General features: G+C 46.2%; 2 protein-coding genes across 2 annotated transcripts; one reads left to right on the top strand and one right to left on the bottom strand.

Moving 5' to 3' along the window:
- Positions 1 to 595: 595 nt before the first annotated feature.
- On the bottom strand, positions 596 to 7,830 carry LOC144163251 (armadillo repeat-containing protein 7-like). Its single transcript, XM_077694126.1, has 5 exons — positions 7,636 to 7,830; positions 7,466 to 7,564; positions 7,315 to 7,383; positions 4,026 to 4,163; positions 596 to 934 (listed from the first exon to the last, which is right to left on the bottom strand). Exons 1-5 carry the CDS (start codon positions 7,712 to 7,714, stop codon positions 783 to 785), a joined length of 537 nt encoding a protein of 178 aa, XP_077550252.1. The 5' UTR covers positions 7,715 to 7,830; the 3' UTR covers positions 596 to 782.
- Positions 7,831 to 7,937: 107 nt separating this feature from the next.
- On the top strand, positions 7,938 to 21,356 carry Ampkalpha (AMP-activated protein kinase alpha subunit). The gene is made up of 15 exons (XM_077694125.1): positions 7,938 to 8,275; positions 8,880 to 9,021; positions 9,141 to 9,234; positions 9,906 to 10,050; positions 10,208 to 10,295; positions 10,418 to 10,487; positions 11,474 to 11,522; positions 12,550 to 12,655; positions 13,590 to 13,695; positions 14,966 to 15,154; positions 17,381 to 17,498; positions 18,372 to 18,442; positions 19,207 to 19,272; positions 19,735 to 19,834; positions 19,958 to 21,356. The coding sequence occupies exons 1-15, from the start codon at positions 8,167 to 8,169 to the stop codon at positions 20,044 to 20,046; spliced, it is 1,542 nt and encodes a 513-aa protein (XP_077550251.1). The 5' UTR covers positions 7,938 to 8,166; the 3' UTR covers positions 20,047 to 21,356.
- Positions 21,357 to 24,269: the final 2,913 nt, after the last annotated feature.

The raw sequence follows: 24,269 nt of genomic DNA, 5'->3' as shown, positions 1-24,269 counted from the left end.
ACAGCAGTCCGCCGCTTTGGAGTTGTCTTACACAACACTGGCTCATTAATGTAAGTGACGTTGTTTTACGTGACCCTGTTTGTCGAGGATACCCCATGTTTCACGAAACAATTACTTCCTACCATAACAAAAACAAGCCAGGTGCAAATACGGTCAATAAGAAAGCAACCGCAGTCAACAGTCCGTGGATGAGTATGGTAGCTCCACCTGGGAGGACTGATGGCAAGCAGGGCTGCAGAGCCAAATGAGGCTCTGGAAGTTCGTTTGAATATGTGCACTTACGACTTCATTGCTGACATCCCAAAAACACGATTTGGTGGGAGAATAAAAATTTTAACCTAAATTGATTAATTTCTCAGCGAATACGGCATCATTTGCTACCAGAGAAGCACTAGGGGCACTATAAAACACAAATCTTTCGAATAAAACAAACTTGCATCTTATCTGCATGGCCCCTTTAATGGACGCCTATGTGAATTTTAGTAATCTCTCGTGCATAGTGTTAAAAAGGTGCAGATCGGGCGGACCAATCACCGGCACGCTTCGAGAGGCCAGGTCCGCCTGTTGGCAAACAAAGAAACAACAAATTGTATGGTGGCTGTTATGACATGTCTTGTAGTTATATTTTATTATAAGCCCTTGACAATGAGGAACGACCCCATCTCCGGAGGTCTATGAAGCTGCCGTCGCTACATCATGAAGATTTTTACACAACACACCACACACACGAGCCCAGCACAGAGGAGGGGACAAGTCTGGTCACAGTGGGATGCCATTTCCTCTCATGGAATGGCGTCCCCGGCACCTGCCACACTGTTTATCTGCTCAGGACTGCAGATGTCCTCGAGGAAGATCTTGGCGAGGTTGCTGAGCCTGGTGTTGGGCGATTCCGAGTACCGCAGCATGCAGTCGATCACCGATGCAGTTGTGATGTCTGCGCCACGAAGAACAGTTCAACAGAAAATGTTAGGCTTGTGAAACAAAAAATATACAAGCGCCTATGATTACTCAGCTGTAAAACAGATTACAGTGGCAGACAAAGACAGAACATGGAACAAGCGCTCACTTGACCGCTATGCTCAGTGGTGCCGGCTGAGGCATTATTCTTCCTCTTTTTTTAAACGCCTCACCATAACATATGTTGTCTAATAACCTTTGGCACAGTAATGTGTTCCACAGCTGCGCACCAACTTGCTTAACTGCATATTCTTCTGGAGTCAATGATTACTAGGCGAGTTTGTGGCATCATGCATATATTCGGGGACAACTTTCTGTGGCAATGCAGTCAAGGCTACAGAGGCGAACGACATTGTTTTGCAGCGCAGCTGGCAGTGGTCCAACAAAAATCATTTGCTGGGTGTAAACTATAGGTGGTATTCATTGAAAAGTTTAGCTGTCAATTTCTTCGCTCGGCAACACTGGAAACAGACACAGACATGGCCGATGCGCCATGGACATAGCGCGGCTAGTGCCACTGCACACGCACACCGCAGAAAAAGAAAAACATTGGCGTGCATCGTCTGCTCTGTTTCAACCCGATTCTCAACGGAGGTGTCAACAGAGATGTTATTAATCGTGCTCACACTGGAGTCAAGGCATTACTTTGAGTTCGGTGTGGCAGAGTTTGGAACGTCCAACACAAATCATGTGCTCAGCATGGACAAGTACCTCCATCCTGCGGAGCCCGATGTAACCAGTGATGGCGCACTCACATGGTAGCCTGCATACGTGCCTTGCCAGTGAATACAAGCTATACGCATTTCAAAAATATGTAGTTCTTATTTTATCATTGAATTGATAATGCCACCAACTTATGTGCAACACCACCAAGATGTGCAACAGAGAGAATCATTCTTTACGTTTTCAGGCTGGTTGCAGTGTTCACCACTGGTGTTGTATAATTCTCTTCAGAAAAAAAAAAAAAAAAAAAAAGAAACTCGGGGTCCTTGTCGATGGCTGCTTCCTTTCCCTTTAATAGCTCAACACTTCATTCGCTGCATGGGATTTTGAAGAAGTGGAAAACCAAAAACTACGAAGCAAGTGGTCTGCAAGTTGCTCATCCCAGTGAGACTGACGCAACCGGGACTCTATGTCATTTTCACATTTTAACAGCAGAGTACTTTAGGGGCTCGCATTCTCATCGTAGCTTGCTCGCTGGACCCAAGTAGAGCCACACGGAGCTCCGTTGTAGCGGCTGTCATAGCGGCGTAACCCAGAGGCTCCAAAAGGCAAGCAGTTTATATAGTCATAAATATTCGAAACTCGTGAACTGCTGGTGCTTGTCAAACATCTCCTCGTTGCTTAGCGCAAAGAAAACGGCAAGTACATTTGAGGCAAAATATATGCAAGTAACAGGCAGCACCTGAGTTCATTTAGTTAGGAACGCTTGTTGGGTAGGTTTTTACGATAGTAAGCGAAAAAAAGTGGCTAAGCACCGCTGGCACGTGCGGGAGGAAAAGCGAGCACAAAAAGAACAGAACTCCTACTGGCGCAGTTTCAGGCAGGGGGCGCGTGAGCACTGTGGAGATGGGAAATTTGAATTGTATTGGCTGGTAGCAGTGAGCTGATAGTGGCGCTACAGCCCATTATGGCAAATCACTGCTCTACACTTCCAACAGCTTTCACATTGAGTGGAACGGCTTCAATTTTGTTCGGTTAGCCAGCTTGGGGTGAAAGTGAAGCACACTGTCACACAGATCAAGGCGGAGATTCAAAATGGTACCCTGACATCTTCGTTTAGCGACTGGAAGACCACCTAAGCTTACTGGAAAGCAAAGAGTGCCGCAGTACGATACATAGTTTCACCCTTCAACGCACTCAACACGATCGCAATGGGATTTCACAATGCGCCGTAGTGCGTGCGTGTTGCTCTTTCGGTATGCTGCGCCCGCACTATGTAAGCATGTTATACATGTCCGTGGTGCTGCAGTTTTCAGCTCCAGAAGGGTTTGTATCTCAGTGCATGCCTTCAAAACGGCAGAGCTGACAAAATTCGCGTCATTTGTAGACAATGCAGAGTTGGATGACATCATTTACGGTATAATTCATTAAGTGACTCTGAGTTTTCCACTTAATGTGTGGTCCTGTGTTCAGGAAACAAATGAAGCGCAGGGAAGGAGCCTCCAATATGTCTACACACTCAGTGATCGCGGTTCAGTACACTCAACTACGGAGCTCATGCGAAGAAATGAACTGTTGCAAATGCGTACCTGTCACACCAAAACTGAAACCGAACCAGTTTATCGGAAACTATTTTGGCACAGTAACACAAAGCAGTAAGCTCCTCCCCTCCCCCCGTAGCCTTCTCTCCATTGCCACAAGAAGTTGTCCCCGAGCATAGTGTTCAATTCCGGCGGCCATTTTTCTCATGTAGGGAAAAAAGGAAAACAGCCGTGTGTCGTGATTCCAGCGGACTTCTAAATTTATCCCTAGCCCTCCGCCACAGTGCACCTCACAGCCCAGGTGTAGCCTTGGAGCATAAAACCCTCAAATCTTGTTTAGTTTGGCATTATGCATCTAAAGTTATGCATCTAATCAAGAATCTGTGAGGTAGCAACCACAAATAAGTGTCGTAAACGGCATTTCGATTCGTAAGATTAAGCTTCCTCTTTAAAAAAAAAATAGACACTGCACTGTGTTGACTCCACGGAAGTGAAGTTCTGCTTGAACTTTTTTTCTAGACACTGGAGTTAATTTTTTTACATGACTTGAAATATACACACCAGCTTCATGGTGTTAATTGGGCGAAAAGTTTCTCAAAGGCGGCTTGACAAGCCATAACTCCAAAGGTGGCATTTTCAGTTTGTATAATGCCCAAACCGATGGGAATTTCAGTGTGCATATAATGCCTCACCTCAAAGTGCTACAGGCGGCACGAAAAGGCAGTAAAGTTGTCTTGCTTGACGGGCAAAGTTAGGCCATAAATATCGAGGCGCAAAAAACATACCACAGGCTGTGGCCCCAAGCACGAAACAACCAGATGCACTGAAAGCAGAAACACAACGTATAACGCATACGACGCCTACCTTTTTGGCAGCCCGACAACCCAAGAGAAATCAGTGTTGTTATCGTAGACAGCACTGTCTCTTCCTGTGTGTTGGAGAGGCAGCTGATGATCTTGTCCAAATTCTCAGGCTTCAGGACCTCGACGCGGAAGTCTTGATCTGGAAGCAGTAAACACAGTGTGTTGAACTGGAGGTTTAAATTTCCCGCTCAATTTAATACACCCGCCATACAATTTAATCCAGACACTAGCTAATTTAATCCAAACGCCATCTAATTTAATGCAGGTGCCAACCAATTCAATCCGGTCGCCAACCAAATTAATCGAGCTGTCAGGAGGTTGTTTAGGAGTGTTTTTGTACATAATTAGGCACAGCTCTCCGGACTCTGTTGCACGTGGTGTGGTGAAAACGTGGTGTTTTTTGATCCGTTATGTGCAAAATATCTTATGCGCACAGCTTAATAGACTTTTACTAACACACGGAAACCAAGACCGCGGTCTTTTTTTGATTCGTTGGTGCCGCATGCTGTGAGCTGATCGTCTGCGAGAGCACCGTCGATAACTCACGCCAGAAGTATCGTCTGCTCCTCGCGTTACAATGCCGTCAGAAGTTCCTTTGATAAAAACACATTTAAATGCCCTTTGCATTCTGATTTTCTATCAATGAATGTGTTTCTGCACTGTAAAGTATTATTTCCATATTATAATATCGTCTGCTCACGTCAAAAATATCACCTGCTCTCATCAGAAGTATTGGCTGCTCACATAACAATACACTGGAAAGTCTGCCGGCGTTACAGTATGTGAGCAGACGATACTTCTGACGATCTTGCAGATGATCACCACGCGGCACCAACGGATCAAACAAGATCGCTCTCCTGGTCTGTGCGTGTTAGTATATGTCCACTAAGCTGTGTGCATAAGATATTTTGCATTTAATGGATCAAGGAACACCACGTTTTCACCCCAACAGGCGCAACAAAGTTCGCAAAGCTGTGCCTAATTACGCACAAAACATTCACGAACAACCTCCTGACAGCTGGATTAATTTGGCTGGCGACCGGACTAAATCGCTTGGCACTTGGATTAAATTAGCTGGCGCCTGGATTAAATTGAGTGGGAAAACTTGTAGTAAGGGAACTTGCTGACTTAGCCACCCTGACACGTAGGAAATACCGGCCCTGGTGGCTGTGGCTCAGGCGGAGTGCTGCTGAGCACAAAGGTGCAGGTTAAACCCCTGCAGTGGCGGCATTTTTTTCTGGTGAAGGTGAAAAACGAACGCCGTTGTGTCAAGATTTCGGCGCTAGTGAAAGGTACACCCAGACCAGGTTCTTAATCTGTAGCCCTCCACTACGACCCATCCCAGGGCCCAGATGTAGCTCCGACAAGTAAAAGGCTTATCAGTTGAGAACAGACAGAACATAAAAACCCTAATGTTAGGCAAAACCTGCACAAAGAGAATAGTAGTATTGAGCTGATCTGTTATTACAGGGGCCATGAAGACAAAGGCTTGTTTTATTCGAAAGATTTAATGTTTTATAGTGCCCTTATGCACTTGAACGGCAGAAAACGACAGAAATTTAACAAATTAAGCCAAAATTTTAATCCTCCTGGTCAATGGTGTGTTTCGTGACAACAGCGATGACGTATCCATATTTGAGACGATTGTTAGTATGGTGACTAGGGCTTCAGCGAACATCCAAACGTGTTTTGTGGCCTCGTTTTCCATCGTCCTCCCAGATGGCGCTACAATACTGCTCAGGACCGCTCTCCGCACTCGCATTGTTTTTGACCAAATTTGTACCTGGCTTATTTTTTGTTACGGCTGGTACTAATCGTTCCGTGAAATGTTGGGTATGCTTGACAAACAGGGTTACGTAAGACAATGTTGCTTATGCCAACTGGCCAATGTCGTGTCAGACAAGCCCAGCACACCAGACTGCTGAAGCTATTAGAATCCTCGATTAACCGCACCGGTGCACACCGGGGCACACCGGTGCGCCTTTTCATCCTCGATAAACCGCACCGGTGTGCACCGTCCGTCCTCGATAAACCGGGGCGCACCGTCGCGGGGCAATTTTTGGTTGCACCGCCGCGCACCGAGAGAGTCGACGGTGCGCCGGGGTGCAGTCCCGAGATGCATCGCGGACGACGCCGGCGAAGGGGCTTCCTCCGCCGTCTGCTGCAGTGACGGCGCATCGCCGCACTCGTGTCAAGGCGGAAGGAGCTGTGTATTGCTGCTGACAAAGATGGCGTGCTTGCGAATTCATCGGGCAACGATGCGACAGGCTCCTAACGGGCGGTAACAACAGCCAGAGATTGTAAATGAGGATGCGAACTTCGTGTACTTCAAAGACGGCTGCATGCATTGCCAGACAGTTGGGGATTGACATTCGTTTCGTTCGATCGAATTATCATGAACTGTCACCGGAGTGCCTAGACGATGAATACCTACTTGTTTTGCTGTAACGGAAGGGCGGAACAAAACAGGCACAACAGGCACCCGCATTATGGCTCAAATGAAGATGAGAAGCAGCTTGTATGTAGCTGTTTAGTGGAAGCGGTGGCGGTACGTTATTCCGCATGTGTGACAAATTTAAGTTGTGCAAAATCATTGGCCTTCAATAAATACCACTTTCTAATAGCGCTGTCTCATTACAGTGCTGTATTGCTACTTGTGAACGTTTTTATGAGTTGATTTCTTAGATTAAGAGATGGCGCCTGGGTAGAACCGCCCCGTTTGTCCTCGATCAACGCTCCGTGCCGGTACGCACTGTCGTGGGGCACTGTGCACCGCGCCGGTTTTGGGGGCAACACCGGTGCATGTTTATCGAGGACGCTATATGACAAGCATAGTGCGCACAGTATGCACTGATGCTTCTATTTTTACGTGTCAGTTCGTAAATTTGATTGCTTACTCCACCATTGTTACTGCTATAAAAAGATTGTGCACTAAAATTTAATGCAAACAGCTTGCTCTGTCTGCAAGCTTATAATCCCTGTTTGCGTTGGATTTTGGTAGGCCTCAACCAATCGCAACGAGCTGCCCATAATACGTCATAAGTTCAGTGCGGAAAAGTAGCTAGGGTGTCGCACGGGCATTGTTTTCCTCACTCTACAGCTTATTTGAGTGAAGTTTGCGTTAAAAGTCGTGCCAGAGTTACTCTAACGAGGCAATCTTTCGAATAAACCAAACTTGCATTTTGTCTTCATGGCACCCAATAGGAAATGACTTCGTGTGAGAGGGGTCGGACGCACTCGACAGATGAGCGACGCAGGAGGCCACGGACTTCTGAACAAAACGGGCTTACCTGACGACAAATTGCAGATCCCCCCGATGGCGTACTCCCTTAAATTATTGTCGGCACTGTCTAGCTGATCTGTAAGCAACACGACACACTGAGCAACGGCCCATCGAAGAGCGACTATGAATTAAGAACGCGATTGCAAGAACGTACTTACCTATGAAAAGCTTGAAGACGTTCAGGCGCTTGAAATGATCATAATTTACAGGATCGTAGGCGAAGTTGGCCAGATTGGCAAGAACTTGCTCTTTGGAATCTGAAACAACGAGAAGAACGTGCGTTTTATAGTTTCGCCTAGCGTCCTCATGCCGTTGTCGACATCCTTACCGTGAGATGCGCTGACTTGAAACTCTGTTACGAGTTCTTTCAGATACCTGAATCTTTCCTTGGGATCATAGGTGGCCATGATGCGACTGCGGTCATCACACGGAACAAGCGAGCGAGCAAGATCTACACCTCGAGGGAACGGTTCACGCACGACGCCATTTCCATAGAACGTAAACAAACGAAGTTTCTGAAAGAGGAAACGTGGTCGCTCTCACTACATGCACAAGATGGCGCCACACGCCACGTCCGCAAAATAAAGTTTTTACAAACTGGTTTGCTCCGCTGCCAACAGATAGCACCACCGTTTTAGGCGAAAAAACAGCTGTTTGTTAAAAAAGTGGTAAACACATTTAAAGCTCTTCTCAGGTTGTTTACGCAGTGAGCATTCCAAAGTGAAAACGCTTTAGTCTTGCGGGGTTTACATTTCGGTAGAATCGCATCGTATTCACCTCGTTATCGGACGTAACCTAGTTAGGCGACGAGATCGAAAACATGCGCTGGGATTGCAGCCACCGCAGTGCTTGAGAAAAAATGGCGGACAAAACACAACCTCAAGGCGCTCAAGGGCAGCCGCTGGTTAAAATAGGACACTATATCCTCGGAGAAACCCTCGGCGTTGGCACTTTCGGCAAGGTTAAAAGTAAGTACGCCTTCCTGCGTGTCTTAAATCGTAGTACCGAGGCTTTAGATAGTCGTCTTAACTTCGTTGCCAAGTGCATGCACTTTGCAATTGCCGACTAGTTCGTCCGCGGAAAACGAAACGCGTAACAACGTAGTGATCTCAAGGTTAAAGATAATGATACTCCAAAAACGCCCTACTGGTTGCTTTTAAACTGATTCAACGGGTCAGATGACCGCATGGAACTTTGCACAAGGCAGTGCATTTCCGGCGTGCAACGTGAAACCACTGCGTTGCATGCAGCACGCTATTCTGAGGTGCTGCGCATGAACGCACCCGAAGCAGCACGCGAACGGCGATGTCGAGGTATTTCCTGCGAGCTGACGCACCGTGTTCGGACAACCTTTTTGTGCCGATCTGAGTTTCTTGTCGCGTCCGAACAACAGGTTATTCACGCAACGCGTTAGCATGTTCGTTAAAATGCGAGCTTGCAAACGAAAACATTGACGTGGATTTACAATGTTTCCCGTCCTCTGTGTATGACTCCTGGCTGGTGAGAGTTGCTGCAGTGATGAGGGTAACTCGAGTCCCGTTGTGATGTAACATGTTCTTTCTTTTTTATCAGCGGCATGTCATCAACTGACCGGCCACAAGGTCGCGGTGAAAATCCTGAACCGCCAGAAGATCAAGAATCTCGATGTCGTCGGGAAAATCAGGCGCGAAATCCAGAACCTCAAGCTCTTCCGGCACCCGCACATCATCAAGTTGTAAGTGCATGCTTTGTAAAAAAAATAATAATAATCAGCAACAAATAATGTAACTATCCTTGCGTATGCAATCGAAAAAAGCGACATCGAACCCCTTTTTCTTTTTGTTCTCGTGACAGGTACCAAGTCATCAGCACGCCTACAGATATTTTTATGATTATGGAGTATGTGTGCGGAGGCGAGCTCTTCGACTACATAGTTAAGCATGGGAAGGTGAGAGACCGTTGTTCTGCTGTCTGCCAATTCAAACGTCATGCCACAGATGCTTCATAATGTGCCGTGTTGTGTACTCGAAGCCATTAAATACTTGTATCTCACATTGGTGCCAATGAAACTTGGTGCACAAATTAACTTGTGTGTGGAATGCTGAAATATCCTTTCAACAGCAGGCCGGCAACTTTTGCGTGAAGTAAACTGTCATTCATGTTTCCATCTGCTGGTGTAATTGCCTTTGCAGTACCTGACAATTATAAGTAGTTAACGAGTCATCATAGGCTGGTGAGCTGTTCGCTGAAAGTTCAGTTTCAGAAATTCAAATTATAGGAGTTTAATGTGCCGATGCTACGCCTGGGCTGTGAGGTGCGCCGTAGTGGAGGATTCTGGATTAATTTTGACCACCAGGGGAACTTTAACGTGTGCGGAAATCTCAAACACATAAGCACTTTCGCTTTTCACCTCCATCTGAAAAGCGGCCCCCGTGGCGACGAATCAAACCTGTGGCCTTGGGCTCAGCAGCACGATGCCTTAGCCACTAAGCCACCACGGCGAATAAAAGTTCAGTTTAGCAAGGTAGCTTGAAGTGGACACAAAGGGCATGCTGGTAAACGACGTCAGTTGCAATGAACAGCTGCTTCTAACGTTTCCTTGTGTGTTTCCGTTTGCAGCTCAAAGAGTCGGACGCCCGACGCTTCTTCCAGCAAATCATCTCGGGCGTTGCTTACTGCCACCGGCACATGGTGGTGCACCGGGACTTGAAGCCCGAAAACCTCCTCCTCGACCAGAACCTGAACGTCAAGATTGCAGACTTTGGTCAGTTTGTGCTCAATGCTGTCTTGCAAACAAAGCGAAGCACGTTGATTCATTGTGTGCCCCCCAAGATCAGTGTCGCACATTGTCAAGTACTTGTCAGAATTGGTTGCATGGAGAATGAAAAGTTGCTTTCTGTTTTTTGCGTCTTTTTCCCTAGGGCTTTCCAACATGATGATGGATGGGGAGTTCTTGCGAACGAGCTGTGGATCTCCCAACTACGCTGCACCTGAAGTTATCTCTGGAAAGTGAGTCGCTCATGCCATGCCACGGAGTCGCTCAGTGCCCGATATAAGCTGCTTGTGAAAGTTTTGTTTGTTTCTCGACTTTTGGGTAAATTTGTACCTTGACACTGTGTAATCTGTTTCAGGCTCTACGCAGGCCCTGAAGTTGACATTTGGAGCTGCGGTGTTATACTCTATGCCCTTCTGTGTGGAACGGTGGGTGTCTGTTTTCAGTTGTCTCCAATTAGTTTCACATGGTAATGTTGTACGCAGCTATTAGTTCTAAGCTGATTACAACAAATGTCTGGAGGTGTAAACATTGTTCCGTGGCTACGTGTGCTAGGTACGCACTAAGCATTTAGTACTTGTGCATGAGAAATGGTTGGTTACCCTTGTGTAGATGAGACTCCAAATTTACTACCTGTCAAATATTTCCTCTAAAGGGACCCTGCAGCACTTAGTAAACTACTCGTAATGTATTTTGGAATAGTCTTTCGTCCCATCAATCTCCTCCTGAAAGAATTATAAAAATATGTTCTCTATCGTCGAAGCTGCAAGCGATGAAAAATGACGCATAATCGTTCCCTCTCAACTTGACCTGGGACCACGCAATGAAAGCTGTGTACTTTCTCCCAGAGAGAAGGGGCAGCTCGTGGTGTTCTCTTCGGCGACCTTCAATATATCACAGGCCGGGGAGTTTTCTCTTTTTCTCCGCGGCGTGGAGGGGTCTGTTTCCGGTCTGGTGCCACAAAAAAGCAGGCAGCAGGCATTGCGGTCATAATGTAGAAATAATGACACTGTTTATGCTCGCAAACGTGGCAAGGTCGAGGCAATCAAAAGTAAATGTAATCGGTCGATTATGTTTAATTTTGGGCAGACTTCTGGGCGAGCGTCTTCTGTGAAGAGCGATGAAAACCAGGGAATGGCAGTTCGAATTAACTGTTCTGGATACCGCGTAGTTCGAATTATCTGTAGCTTTCCCCCATTGAAATGTACAGGACTGTGCCAAACCAGGGCAATAGTTCAAATTAAGTGTAAGTTCGAATTTACCGACTTCGAATTTACGAGCTTTTACTGTACCTACTGAAAGAAAAACTGAAGCGAACGCTATTGCTTTGTAGGGTGTAATCAACCCTCCTGATGTGTCTTTGTGCACATTATGTTTTTCAAGCTCTGCTCTTTTGTGTGACTTTCTTGTGCAGTTGCCGTTCGACGACGAGCATGTTCCAACACTTTTCCGCAAGATCAAGTGTAAGCTGTTTGCAGTTTCTTCTTCCTTGTATGCATGTGACTTCTCTGCACATTCGAATGTTCCACAGAGGCAACCACAAAGCCATACAATGACCTTTTCGCACTGTGTACTAGTGATGTTGCATGCATTTAAAAGCTTTCCTGTCTTTGCCGAAGTCCTCAACAATGGATCACCAGTGGTGTTTATCAGTGCTGCTGCGGAATCAGGTTGCCCGCAATGTTACTTAAGATTGCCACTTTCCCCCGAAAAAAAAAAAAAAAAAGGCCCTTGGATGGGGGGGGGGGGGGGGGGGGGGGGGGGGGGGGGCTTATAAAATGTTTAATTTGTGTTGAAAAAAAAAAAGACTCCATGTTTTTTTGCCCTGCAGTACCATTTATTGTAGCGTTGTCCCAGAGAGAAATCAACTTAACATTTGTACTAAAAGTGATTGAGATTTTGGTTATTGTTCTGGATGTGCTTCACTTAAAAAAGTAACCGCACTTGCTGACCGCGGCGGTGGCATTTCGTTGTGTTGTTCCTCCCTTAGGTCCCCCTCCATCTCAGGCAGCGCGCTCGCCCGCGTATTTTCTCTGCTCGCATCTTTGCACAGCTTGTCGACGCATATGTATCATCTTAGTTGCTTTATGGACGCTTATAATACGCCAAAAAGGAAATTATCACGTCACGTTGAGAAAAAAGCGGCCAATGATGGCCGGTTTTAAGCACGGACCAGCAACCGGTCAGCTATCTAAGAAAAACGGTCAGGCCGGTCCAAAACCGGGCAGGTAGCAACCGTAATGCTACTTCTCCTCAAAAGTGGTTGTTGATTTAACTTTGCAGCTCTAAGCGTGCATCAAGGTGTCAGAGTGGCCCACCTATCACTTTGGGGGAGACGTAGCCAAAGACGAATCCGTTGTTCAGTGTTTGTAATTAGAAGCTAACCTTCTTGCACCACCACTGTGTGTTGCGTGGTCCTTGTGTAAGTGTGACTTTGCAGCAGCATTTGCGACTTTCTGCGGTGATTGTGGCGCCTTACACGCTACGCAGCGGGGATATTCCCGATTCCGGACTACCTCAACAAGTCGGTCGTCAGCCTGCTTATCCACTGCCTGCAAGTGGACCCCATGAAGCGCGCCTCCATGGAAGACATCAAGTGAGGCACCCGCAGTTGCGCCCTTTTTTGCAGAGTATCTAGGCAGCTCTGTAGTTTTTGCCAGTTATCCGCTCGAGCCAGTGGCCCCCGTAAGAGAAGGGGCGGGGCGCGCATTTTGGTTTGAACAAAAGGCAGTTGCAAACTTTTACATATGCAGCCTCTCAGAAGTAGGCCTTGCAGCTCCAAAGGGCAGCGGATTTAATTTGTACACTTATAATGACACCAAGATAGAAGGCAGCAAAATTAGTTTGTAAACTAATAGCGATGCTAACCCAACAAAAAGAAAAATCGCTATGGCTTGGGCCTTCCAACCTGTAATGACCAAAGCACACTGGAAGTGATTGTGATCACCCACCACATTGGTATCGTGGCTACTGAATTGTGTTCCTACGCTTAAATTTGCTGCTTTTTACGGAGGCAAGATGCTGGTCCCCTCATATCATTGACTAGACCCAAATTCATCCCAAGGTGTGCTACATGTGGTTGCCTTTTGCCATCGTAACATCAAAGAAATGTGGTTTCATTTTCATTTATTTCGATTCTGCGAGGCTTTCGCTGTGCCTCCCATCCGCATTAACTCTTTCGTTCCAGCGGAAAAATGGGCGATTTTGAGTGCTTCCACAAAGCCTTTTTTTTTTTCTCTTGAGCTCCTGGACACATTTAGCATTGCTATCTATGAAATTGTAGCTTATAGATGGCTTTTTCAAACGCATAACAGAAGTTCTGTGATAGGTACATTTTCAGTTTATTGGTCAAATAAACGGATTTGTTTAAGTATGGTCCGAAATGTAATAGGCCGGAATGGGATCTTAGACAATTGTGTTTTGGAGCTGTATGAATTCATGTATTTCAAACTGTTTTTGATGAGCTCTTTGGCTTAGATGCCTGCACTAGAATTGCAACTCCCCCTCTCTCGTTCTGTCTTGTTTCCAAGAAACCACGACTGGTTCAAGAAGGACCTGCCGGCCTACCTGTTCCCCCTACCAAATGACAACGATGCATCAATCATCGACATGGACGCGGTGAAAGTCGTCTGCGAGGTAAGCGGTTCATTCTCGTCGCCATCTCTCTGTGAAAGCAAAACGCTGCAGCAGGGACTCGGCAAAAACGGAGGAAAAGAAATGGATGCACGAATTGCACAAGCCAGGTTCTACAACAGAATGCCGCATCCGGGAGCTAATGCGAGGAGGTGTGGAAATAAAGCGGTTTAAAGGTTCCGGCAGCATGTTTCACTTTATACGTCATGAGAGCGTGAATAAAATAATTGCGCAAGATACTTGCTGCCAACTCTCCCAAATTGTCTGGGAGACTGCCTAATTTTGACCACGTCTCCCGATTGCATGAATGCCATCTCAAATCTCCCACAAAGTGCTCGCCACAGAAGAGAGGTCGTCTTTTTTTTCATAACACGGTGTACGGTAGTCTTTCCTGCTGTGACAGTTGCGATGCTTTAGAAGAGTGCTTACCACCGTTGGTTCCTTGAAACCATACCATAGATTGCCGCTAAGTATATTCAAGCCATTGTAGTATTGAGACTGTATACCGTGCGCACTCCACCACGCTGCACACAGTATACCACGGCTAAAAGTGTGCAGCTAAATACGCAGCTGAAAGTGTGATGATGTGGATTTAAAAGTCTTGGAATTGGGTATCGGTCCCTAGATTGCGAGTTCTCATACTTTTCTCTGTATTTTCTCATAATTTGGTACGTACTGTTAAGTTCCGACCGATCGCCCACTTCCGAAAAATCGCCGACCCCCCTTTAGGGGTGAAATATTCAATTTACTAAAAGAGCGCCAAGATCGCTTACACCCTAAAATCAATGGCTTTAGCGATGGTGAGTGAACAAAATAAATGCGAATCATCTGTTCATGTGTTGATGTGGTCATTTATTTGTCCTTTCCGCACTTGAGCCGAAAGTTTGCCCATCTGGTATTTTTCCTTGATATCTCCGCTGTTTTAGTTGACGGTGCAGCCACTCTTTGTAGTTTTTCGCACCTGACACGAAAGATCGCCCATCCCGTGTTTTTCACTTGATACATCTGAAATTTGGGTGGGCGTTCTTTCGGTACTTTACGGTAGTTGTACTTGCGTTCTCTGATTTCAAATTTAGTTTTGTCCTAATTTAATACAACATATTTCCATACTTCAATGTTATTTTTAGGAATGATTCCAAGTAGTTTTGTGCACGCTTTTTTGTGTGTGGGATTTTGTATGTTACTTCTGTGCCGACCTTTTTTTTTTCTTTTTTTTTCCGATTTTATCCGTCTTTAATTTTGTGTGTGATTTTCTCGCGGGATGGGGGAGCAGAAGTTTGGGGTGCAGGAGAAGGAGCTGCACAGCGCACTGCTCAGTGGCAACCCACACGACCAGTTGGCCATTGCCTACAACTTGGTCGTGGACAACAAGCGGATCGAAGACGAGACCTCGAAGCTCGAGATCAAGGACTTCTACCTCGCTTCCAGCCCCCCACCACCAACGACGGCAGCCCTGCTTGATGTGAGGCTACTTGCGACTACGTATCTCCAACTTAAAACCACTTCTAATAGAGACATAATTACAGTGGCGTGTTCCGTTTCTTTATGTATTTCGTTTTGCAGCGGCGTGTCCTGTTTTTTCCGGTCTTCCATTTTTGTGTCAAGCACGAGCTCCTTTTCACCAGAAATGTACCAGCTAGCACAGATTATACCCATTCTACGGTGACTAGTTACTTTGAACTTAAAACTGTCTCATAGAGATTTAGGGTTATTTTTAATAAGCAGTGCAAATGCTTCTACTTTTCAATTCTTTCCTTCCATCCTCTGTTGTGCTCCTTTTCGAGAGAAATAACTGGTGATTGATTGATTGATTTATTGATTGTGGGGTTGAACGCGCCGACGCAACGCAGGCGATGAGGCGCGCCGTAGTGGAGGGCTCCGGATTAATTTTGACCACCTGGGGATCTTTATCGTGCGCCGAAATCTCGTACACACGGGCGTTTTTGCTTTTCACCTTCATCAGAAAAGCGGCCGCCGCGGCCGGGAATCGAACCCGCGACCTCGTGCTCAGCAGCGCAACGCCTTAGCCACTGAGCCACCGCGACGGGTGAAATAACTGGTGGCTTACTGGGAGAAACGTATGGGTTTCATTACCATCATCACTGTGTATTGCTAGCGCTTGATGAGTCAAGGGTTCTGGCTCTGCACTGGTTGTCTCCGGTTAAGACTATGCAGTGTTTGATTGATGTTGGGATCAGACTTCTGGTCTCTGCAATGACGACAGTTACTTTGTTTTTCAGAATTGTGAGTTAAACTCAGAGTAGAGATGATACAGTCTTGAAGGATGTTGCTTTTCATAAGTGGTATGGCAGTGAAGCCTTTCGTGGCTGGGACACGAAGTATATGATGATGCCTGCATTTCTCATCTCAAATGCGATGTCGCAAACAGTTGTGAATTACCGTATTTACTCGCATAATCCTCACACTTTTTTTTTCGGAAAAGTCAATGCGGAGTTAGGGGTGCGAGAATTATGCGGGAAAAAAAAATCTGGTGCACAATGTTGCCAATTTGCCTTCAGCCAATCCCGCTAAATGTAGCGGTCATTTTTTGTATATGTAAGCTCAGTGTTGCCAACAGCGGATATTTCTTTTTATTTTATTATTTACAACGTAAACAGTCTCCTGTCGATCAGCGATCATGAAATTGCCGCCTTTGCTTTCTGGCGCGCGCCCTATCTCGTCATCGCCGTCGTCTTGTGCGTGCCCTACTCCAGTAATGCATGTTGAAGTCTGTGACGCCGAAGTGCCTGCCTGCGGCGCGGTTGCCGTGTTCGATCGCGTACTCTATCGCTTTCAATTTGGAAGCGGCAGTGTAGCTGGCGTTCCTCCCCATGGCGAAGCGGCACCAAGCACAAAACAAAGAGATCAAAAAGTTCTCAAAATGGCAGTGAGCTATCCACCACTGACGCGAGTGACTCACTGACTGCTGCCGCTCAACAACGGGACCACGACGGCGACACGACGACACGACAGCGGGCTGCGCGAACACCGTCTAGTTGCGCGCACGCAAAACATGCGCGAAACCAGCTCAAGGACAGTGTGATTAGTGTGTTAGGGCGCCTGTTAGGAGGTTGTTAGGGCGCCTGAATGGCCTTGGATACACAGCGCTCTCCGCCGAACAGAGAGGCGGCGGAGGAGGGCGCGCGTTGGAGAGCGCGTGCACCATGCGGGTTTCGCGAGCAGGTAACTTTCACCGCTGCAAAGTTAGGGGTGCGAGGATTATGCGAGGAACCGAAAAATCCAAGTTTTGGTGGCTCACATAAGGGGTGCGAGGATTACGCGAGTGCAAGGATTACGCGAGTAAATACGGTATGCACTGGTATCGTTCAGTAAGAGCACTACGACACAAAACTCTGCTTTTTCTCTCTTTTTTTTTTTTTTTGAACTTGTAATAAATTGTTGTGAATCATGCATTTTATTGTTTGTCGCCACTTGTGCTAACACGTGACAGGGGAAGGTGTGGAGTGTGTCTGCTATACAGCATTTTTGTTCCAGTTTGGCTGCTAGAAGTGCTGTTTTTATTTTTTGCTCGGCTGTCAGTTCTTTAGACCAAATGTTTACTGGAGGAGGGCATTATGTTTCCGATCTGTTTCGCGTACATGCCAAACGGTGTGAAATTGGGCAGGGTTGTTCGTGCCTGTGGAAACGTGAAGTGTCCTTTTCTTGTCTTGGCTCGTTACCTGCGCAGCAAAGCCCACAGAGGCCACATCCAGAGCGCTTGGGGAGTCGACAGAGGATGCTCAGCGGAGGAGGGAACGGTGCGGATCGCAAGGGCACCCCCATGAAGAGGGCAAAGTGGCACTTGGGTGCGTACTGCGGTTCTGGTCAATCCTAAGGGGCACATTTGTGGGGGTGTGTGTACCACTTGTAGCTGTGCCCCATGGCACGGTGTTTGTTTCGGTTAATGTCTTTGGCTTGGCTTAAAGCCTAGGATTAATGTCTTTGTTTCTGGGGTAATCAGTGACAGGTTCGTTTGGTGTCACAACTGTTTGGCGTTCTTGTGTGGTTCATGCTTAGTCTTACAAGGGACTTAGCGAGGTCCAAGGGTGTCCGAGGACCTTTTCTACCGGTGTCAAAGCCACTACTTTTCTGCAGTTTGAAGAGAAATTGAGGTAATGCAGCAAAAGGAGTAATAAGCAAGGGCAGTTGTGAAATTCAATTTCCTAATATGTTGGGGCACCTTACTGTTGCATTTTGGTGCGCGAGCCCTAGAGGAATAAGCCGAAATTAACTAGGGGTATGTGACATGAGGCAACCAGGGGCCGACATGAAAAAAGAGGGGAAGAAGGCGAGGAGCTTCGAACACCATGTACAAACCTAACAAGGAATGTGTTTTTAAAATGCTGATTTCAAAAATGCTGGAAGGCATCTTCACAAACTACTGACACCAATTACTATATCATTTTTTTAGGATTCTGAATTTGGTGTCAGTGCTCCATTAACTTCCGGTGCCTAATTACTTATTTGCTCAACAGTTTTAATGGATGTAGAGACATTGTATTCACTCGGCTTCTCTATCTCTATAGTCTAGGCCATGAAGTCTGCCGTCTTTCTTTTTCCCGTTAAACTGGCACAGCAGAATGGTAATGATTGTCAGCCCCACACCTGAAATTCTTGCGTTAGTATCGCGCTTGCTGTTTTGTGGAATTTTTTCCCATCTTTTGCATCTTTCTCGACAGGCATTCGATCACAGAGCAAGCCCCATGACATCATGAACGAGGTGTACCGCGCCATGAAGGCGCTTAACTTTGTAAGTCCTCTTTACTGCGGCTAATCACCAATTTCACAGTGTTTAGCTTTAGAGGATACCTAGAGGAAAGAAAGTACAAACGTAGACGAAGGTACTTCTGCCTTTGATGCGCATTCATGGCGTCGAGTGTGCATTTAGTGTATGTGTGTGTGCACGCAAGAGAGGAATTTGTTTCTGGTGGCTGAAAAACATTCATATTACTTGGCGCGTTTTAACCCAGTGGAAAAAATGGTCGCATTTACACCACGTGTGGGTTTTGTGAGGCGAGAACCTTTGTTGCTGCAGCATGGCAGAAACTGCGTGCATTTTAACAGCAGAGCTATTTGATATTGAGATTGGTCTAATGGTGCTAGCAAAAAAAAAAAAAAAAAAAGAAAGAGAAAGAATAGAAACCTTTCCCGGCATGAGGCACGCACAACGACCTTTGCGCATGGCTCCCGTTCAGACAGGGAAGCCCTGAGTGTTCGGAGGCAACATAAGCGGGTTTGACTCGGTTGAGGGTGACAGTCTTGGCGTGCCGTTAGCTGTATGAGGAATGTGTATAGACTTGCTCTTTCTGCTCCCTCTGCGTCAAGCTGCGTCAATTCCTTTTTTTTTTTTTTTCACACACTTGTGAAGATGTGATGGCATCTCAAAGAAACGCTGCCTTGGATGTGTATCTCTCTGTGTGAAGCCACCATACAGGTGTTCCTAATGTGGTAACTGACGCTTAAAACCATGACCTTCTGCACCTCGATCTCTCTCTCTCTCTCTCTCCTTTTCAGGAGTGGAAGGTGGTCAACCCATTCCATGTTCGTGTGCGACGAAAAAGCCCCAACAATGCACGACCGGTAAAACTTGCCTCTGTTGCTATAATTCATCCGAGTTTCACACTAATGTATACTAAGGGAAAATCATGCACGCTTCAGCGAGCGTTCCATCATGTGCTGGGTAGGTACTTCCCGCTTGTCCTTGGCGAGGCGCACCAACAAGTTGCCTGTGGCTTCAAAAAAACAACAGTATTGTAAAAGATAATTGTCACAAAAATGGAGCCCCGAAGGGTTTATTTGTCAGGGATTATTTACAAGCTTTATGCAAGACGAAGAAATAAGTGCTAATTTTTGTCGACTTTGGCTTCGAGAGGGAAAAGAAGCCATGTGGCAAGCCAAGCCAAGTAGATGAACATTGCGAGCTGCTATTGGCGGTGCCCCCTACGGCACGCAATTGCAGCGACAGATTTCTCTTTTGTATATATTAGTATGGCTGTCGAGATTTACGAACGGAGAAGCCTTGACGTGCGTATTTACGTGCAGGTGAAAATGAGCCTGCAGTTGTACCAAGTCGAGTACAAGAGCTTCCTCCTCGACTTCAAGTCGCTGCCAGCCAATGAGGAGCCTGTGTCGCAGGACCCTAGTGAGTTCCTTTTCAAATTAAGGTTGCGGTTTGCATGTCCCTTGGTTTTGTTCCAGTGTGGGGTATCAAACTGCGTCGTGGTCGTTTGCTGCTGCCAATGGCTCCCAACTTCTTACTTTTCAGGCGTTGCCGAGACCAGCTACAACCAAGTGCACAACACGATGGAGTTCTTCGAAATGTGCGCCGCACTCATCACACAGCTGGCGCGCTAAAAAAGCAAGCTTCTGTGGCGCACCTGCAACTGCCCCCGGATCCTGCCTGCATTGTATTGACCCCTCCCCCCCCTCCCCCTTTGTACTGCAGTGCCTAATTTGAGACCATTGCGCCATCCTCAAGCCATGGCCGCAGAAACTGACGAGAGGTGTCAAAAACGCCGCTTATTTGCGTCTGCCGAGTTCACTCGAAAAATTAGAGCACCCTCGGAGAACTGAAATAGAATCGAGTTTTATGTGCATAGTATCGCCTAAACAGCGATACCGTGTTAAAAAATAACTACTAGCGTGCATTCTACTTCACACAAAATTTATATAAAATGCAGCTCTCGCATCAGATTTTTTTTATGGTAATCGGCTCCGGATGGTGCACTGGCTCGATATAGCCACTTAACTTGTATATGCAGCAAGCTGCAGACGTTTGCACTTGCATTGTGCCATGTAGTGCAGCTGTTCTTATTTACGGAATATGTTTTAGTTTTTGTTAGTAGTCTACTTAGGGTAGAGACAGGTTGTTGACATCGTGGATAGTTGGTGGAAAGTGTCACAGGATCACTGCTGAGCAGGGTTTGGTGCTAGGTGGGACGCTTGCGTTTAAGCATAGAAATGTATCTCTTATACGTTAGTACAGATACAGTATTTTAGGAGACACTTCTTTCTCATTGTACGATACTATGCGGAGTACCAGTGGAGTTTCGGAAGTTCTTCGGTTATTGTTCGGCCAACACGTTCTTGCATTTCGTTCGTTGCGTGGCAAAGCAATGGTGTGCTGTTGGGAGAATCATTCTGCCGTTGGCCGTTTCTGTTGTACCGCGAGATTTTTTTTCCGTCTTTTTTTTGTGCCATGCTAACTAGCTTGTTAGAGAATAGAATTTTTATACCAGGGCCCTTCAATGGACGACATCTGAGAGTAGAGTAAAGCGGTTTGTATGCTGTACATGTATTCTGTAGAAGGATGTGCCATGGACAGTGGTTTAACCGGAGAAATGGCCTCGCCAAAACTTGTGGACAGGGATAATATTTTCTGTGGAAAAGTAGTGGCATTAGAATGTGCCCCATAGGTGTCCTCGAAAAGGTGCAACCTTTCCCCCCGAAGACTTGATGAAGCGCATCGTGTTTATGTGTTCTCTGCAGAGCCATTGTTTGACACATGCCAAGAAGGCCAAAGCTTTGTTTTGGTGTCTTATAATGGTTGGTGGTAAAGGGAATTGAATGGGCCTTCCTTATTTTTTGTTGAAGTGTGAATGAAGTGAAAGTATCTGTACATATTATAAATATATACATATTCGTCAATAGAAGAATGAAACCAATGTGTGGTGTGCTTTTTTTGTCCCTGACATGGCGATGGGCTGCGCCATTTCACTACGTGCCGTTTCTGCAGCGTAATTACGCAACTTCTTTGGACGAAAGTGGAAGCAGCAAATTAGTGTTCACACACTTTCACAACTGTACAGTCGAACCCCGTTATACCAAAGCAGTATCGGGACAGTAATTTAGTTCGTTATGTCTGTTATTCGCTGCAACAGTGGATCTCAAAATCGGTTCGAGCCAATCGGTAATCTTGCTCTCGCAAAAATCCCCGATACGAAAACGCATTATTTTAATCCTCGAACCTACTATAAACAAGGTAAACCTTATCTTTCTCTGTGGCATTCCAAGCTCAATGAACCAGAACGTGAAATTACACAACAGAACAAAATTCATTTGACAAAACAGGCATGCGTTTCTGTTTTTATGAGGAAGGATGTGATTTTTGTCTGGTGGCTATTCAGAGCACTGAGCACGAAGTTCTTCACAGTGTCCATGAACAAAGGGGCCTTTTCTACTTCTGCAGTTTCGGATGCCGGGAGTTTTTCCAAGCAGCTTTTCAGACTCCTGGTCACAAATTTCTTCGTTATATCCGATAGTGCACGCGGCTCTCACAGTTCCACTTTCGTTATAAAATAAGTGTCGTTGAAATGAAGAGTGACCAAAGTTTGTATTTAGTTCGCCTATAGCTGATAATTCGCTATATCAGTGTTTGTTATAACAAGGTTCCGTTAGTATCAAATGCAACTGATTTTGCCCTCCAAGTGCCAAAGTCGGCTCCCCACCACAATACCACAAACTTCGGCTTCAGCAATGCAAGAAACCACAAGAGCAACCTATTACTTTGCTTCAGTCAAATACGTTGCATTGAATGCCCTTCTGATAATGCCTTCAGATAGAGAAGCATAATGCCTTCCGATATATATATATATATATATATATATGGCCTGCAGATGGCAACACTCGATCCCCTGTGATGCATCACTCTGCTTAGTCAGCACTGCTCAATATAGAAGAGGCAGAGAAGTTCAGAACCCTCTCAATGCACGCAGTTCAACAGAGCAGCTACAGCAACGTCAGTGCAAGCTAACCTCGAAAGGAGTGTTTCTTTTTTCATACGGACGTTAGTTTTTATTCGTGGGCCACTTCAAGGCTGTTGCCTAAAAGGGACACTGAAGGAAGGAAACAAGTTGGCCTGCACCGGTAGATAACGGTTCCGAGAATTTAAATACACACTTCTCGTGACTAGCAGTTGTTTAGCAAGTCAGGAAACGCCAGAAACGTGCAAACAGGTGACGATGCCCCATACATTTTTGGGCACTACAGTTGGCGACGTCACAAACGTGAACGGCGAAAGCTAATTGGATAAGCATGTACAAATGTTTTCCTCAAATTAACAGTTCCTCAGTGGTTAAGCAACTAAATGTAAATAAAAACTTCCCGTGAGCTGATCCAATTTAAAAAACGGACTACAGCCCTTATACATTCAAGACGACTGCTTTCCTCACGCTTCAAAGTCTGCCATCTCAATTTCAGTTTCGTTTTGGAAAAGTGCTGTGCAATTGGCAAGTCAATGACCCACCACGGTGAATGCCCAAGCTTCTGCAAGCAATATCCCTAGCAGGAAGTGTCAAAAGGAACAAGAAGCATTGCATGTGGTTAAAGCGACCCGCCTGATCTACTAATCCATTCTCCGCAACGGATGTTGCTATCGGATGGTATCAAGCATGCCTGCACCTGGTTCAAACATTATCGCCCATGAAAGGTTACGGTACTTACTGCAAGGGGTCTGAACGATCTGAACTTGTGCTTTTCTGTTTGCTGCGAGCCACTGTTGATAAATAATCCATAAATCGTGCGTGCGTAGCTCTAACCCTTGTCATGAAAACTAGTTACTTCAGACGGGTGTGAGAAGAGTATTTCACGCCAGGTTGGTGCGTTGCGCGATAAGAGAGAATATGAGATGGTCGCGATGAAGGCTCCCGCTTGGACAATGCACAGCCAGGCCGTCGCACTGGCACAATATTTCAAACTGCGCTTGTCACTTATTTGCTCAGCATTGGTGTGATGGGGTCAGGGTGTCCGGTGTAGGCAGGCGTGCCAGCTGCTGGAGTGGTGAAAAGCATTCCTCATTCCGGCGGGGAGAAGTAACACTCAAGCCAGCCCCCTCGGCCAGACAAATGTTGGCAGCGTCGACAATGGCTTGCAGGCGTAAAAGCTACTGCGGTCAGCGTGAAAACGCCTAGCCTACACCGGTGCCTCGCTCCTAGTTTGCGACGCAATTGCTACATCACGAAAAAATTAAAAAAGGAAGCGGGCGAGGAAAATGGCAGCTGTGTTTGCTTATTCTCAGCACATAATGCATTGCTGCTTGTCAAACAAAAGCCGAGAGAGCTGCGAAACATCTGATCTTTCATTCAGCCTTTAGCAATAGCATTTTTCCACATGCACTATGCTGTGCGGTAACCCAGGGGAAATGAAACCAGACGTAAACAATATTGACTGGAGAGGGTGCGCTAGCTACCAAAGTGCATGCCGCCACAAATATACACATAGTCTTTGGTATCCACAATGCAAAAACCTCTCAAGATGAATTTGATAATGCAAACGTTTTTTCACAGTCCCTTAGAGTTTGTCTTAACAGGAGTCAACTGTATATATCACAATGCAGAACCTAGAGCCACCACACCCACATTTCATGCCACAGTTGGTGGTGTCCTTGCATAGCTGGTTGGGTGCTCACTCCTGTTACAAGCCAGTTCTATACCCTGCATCATTTTTGTGCCCACATTTACTCCAAACAGTAGACTACAAACAATCTAGGCCAACAGTGACTGATTCAAAATATCCTCCCTCAATCTGGTCACACGCTACTGCACAGAGCTATGAGTGAACAAAGAGAACGGCCAGAAGGA

Source organism: Haemaphysalis longicornis, unplaced genomic scaffold (assembly GCF_048455015.1).
Source record: "Haemaphysalis longicornis isolate Haplotype H1 unplaced genomic scaffold, Haemaphysalis longicornis Haplotype H1 scaffold_12, whole genome shotgun sequence".
Classification (NCBI taxonomy): Eukaryota; Metazoa; Arthropoda; class Arachnida; order Ixodida; family Ixodidae; genus Haemaphysalis; species Haemaphysalis longicornis.
The sequence above is the reverse complement of the archived record's forward strand: the minus strand, read 5'-3'. Positions and strand labels throughout refer to the sequence as shown.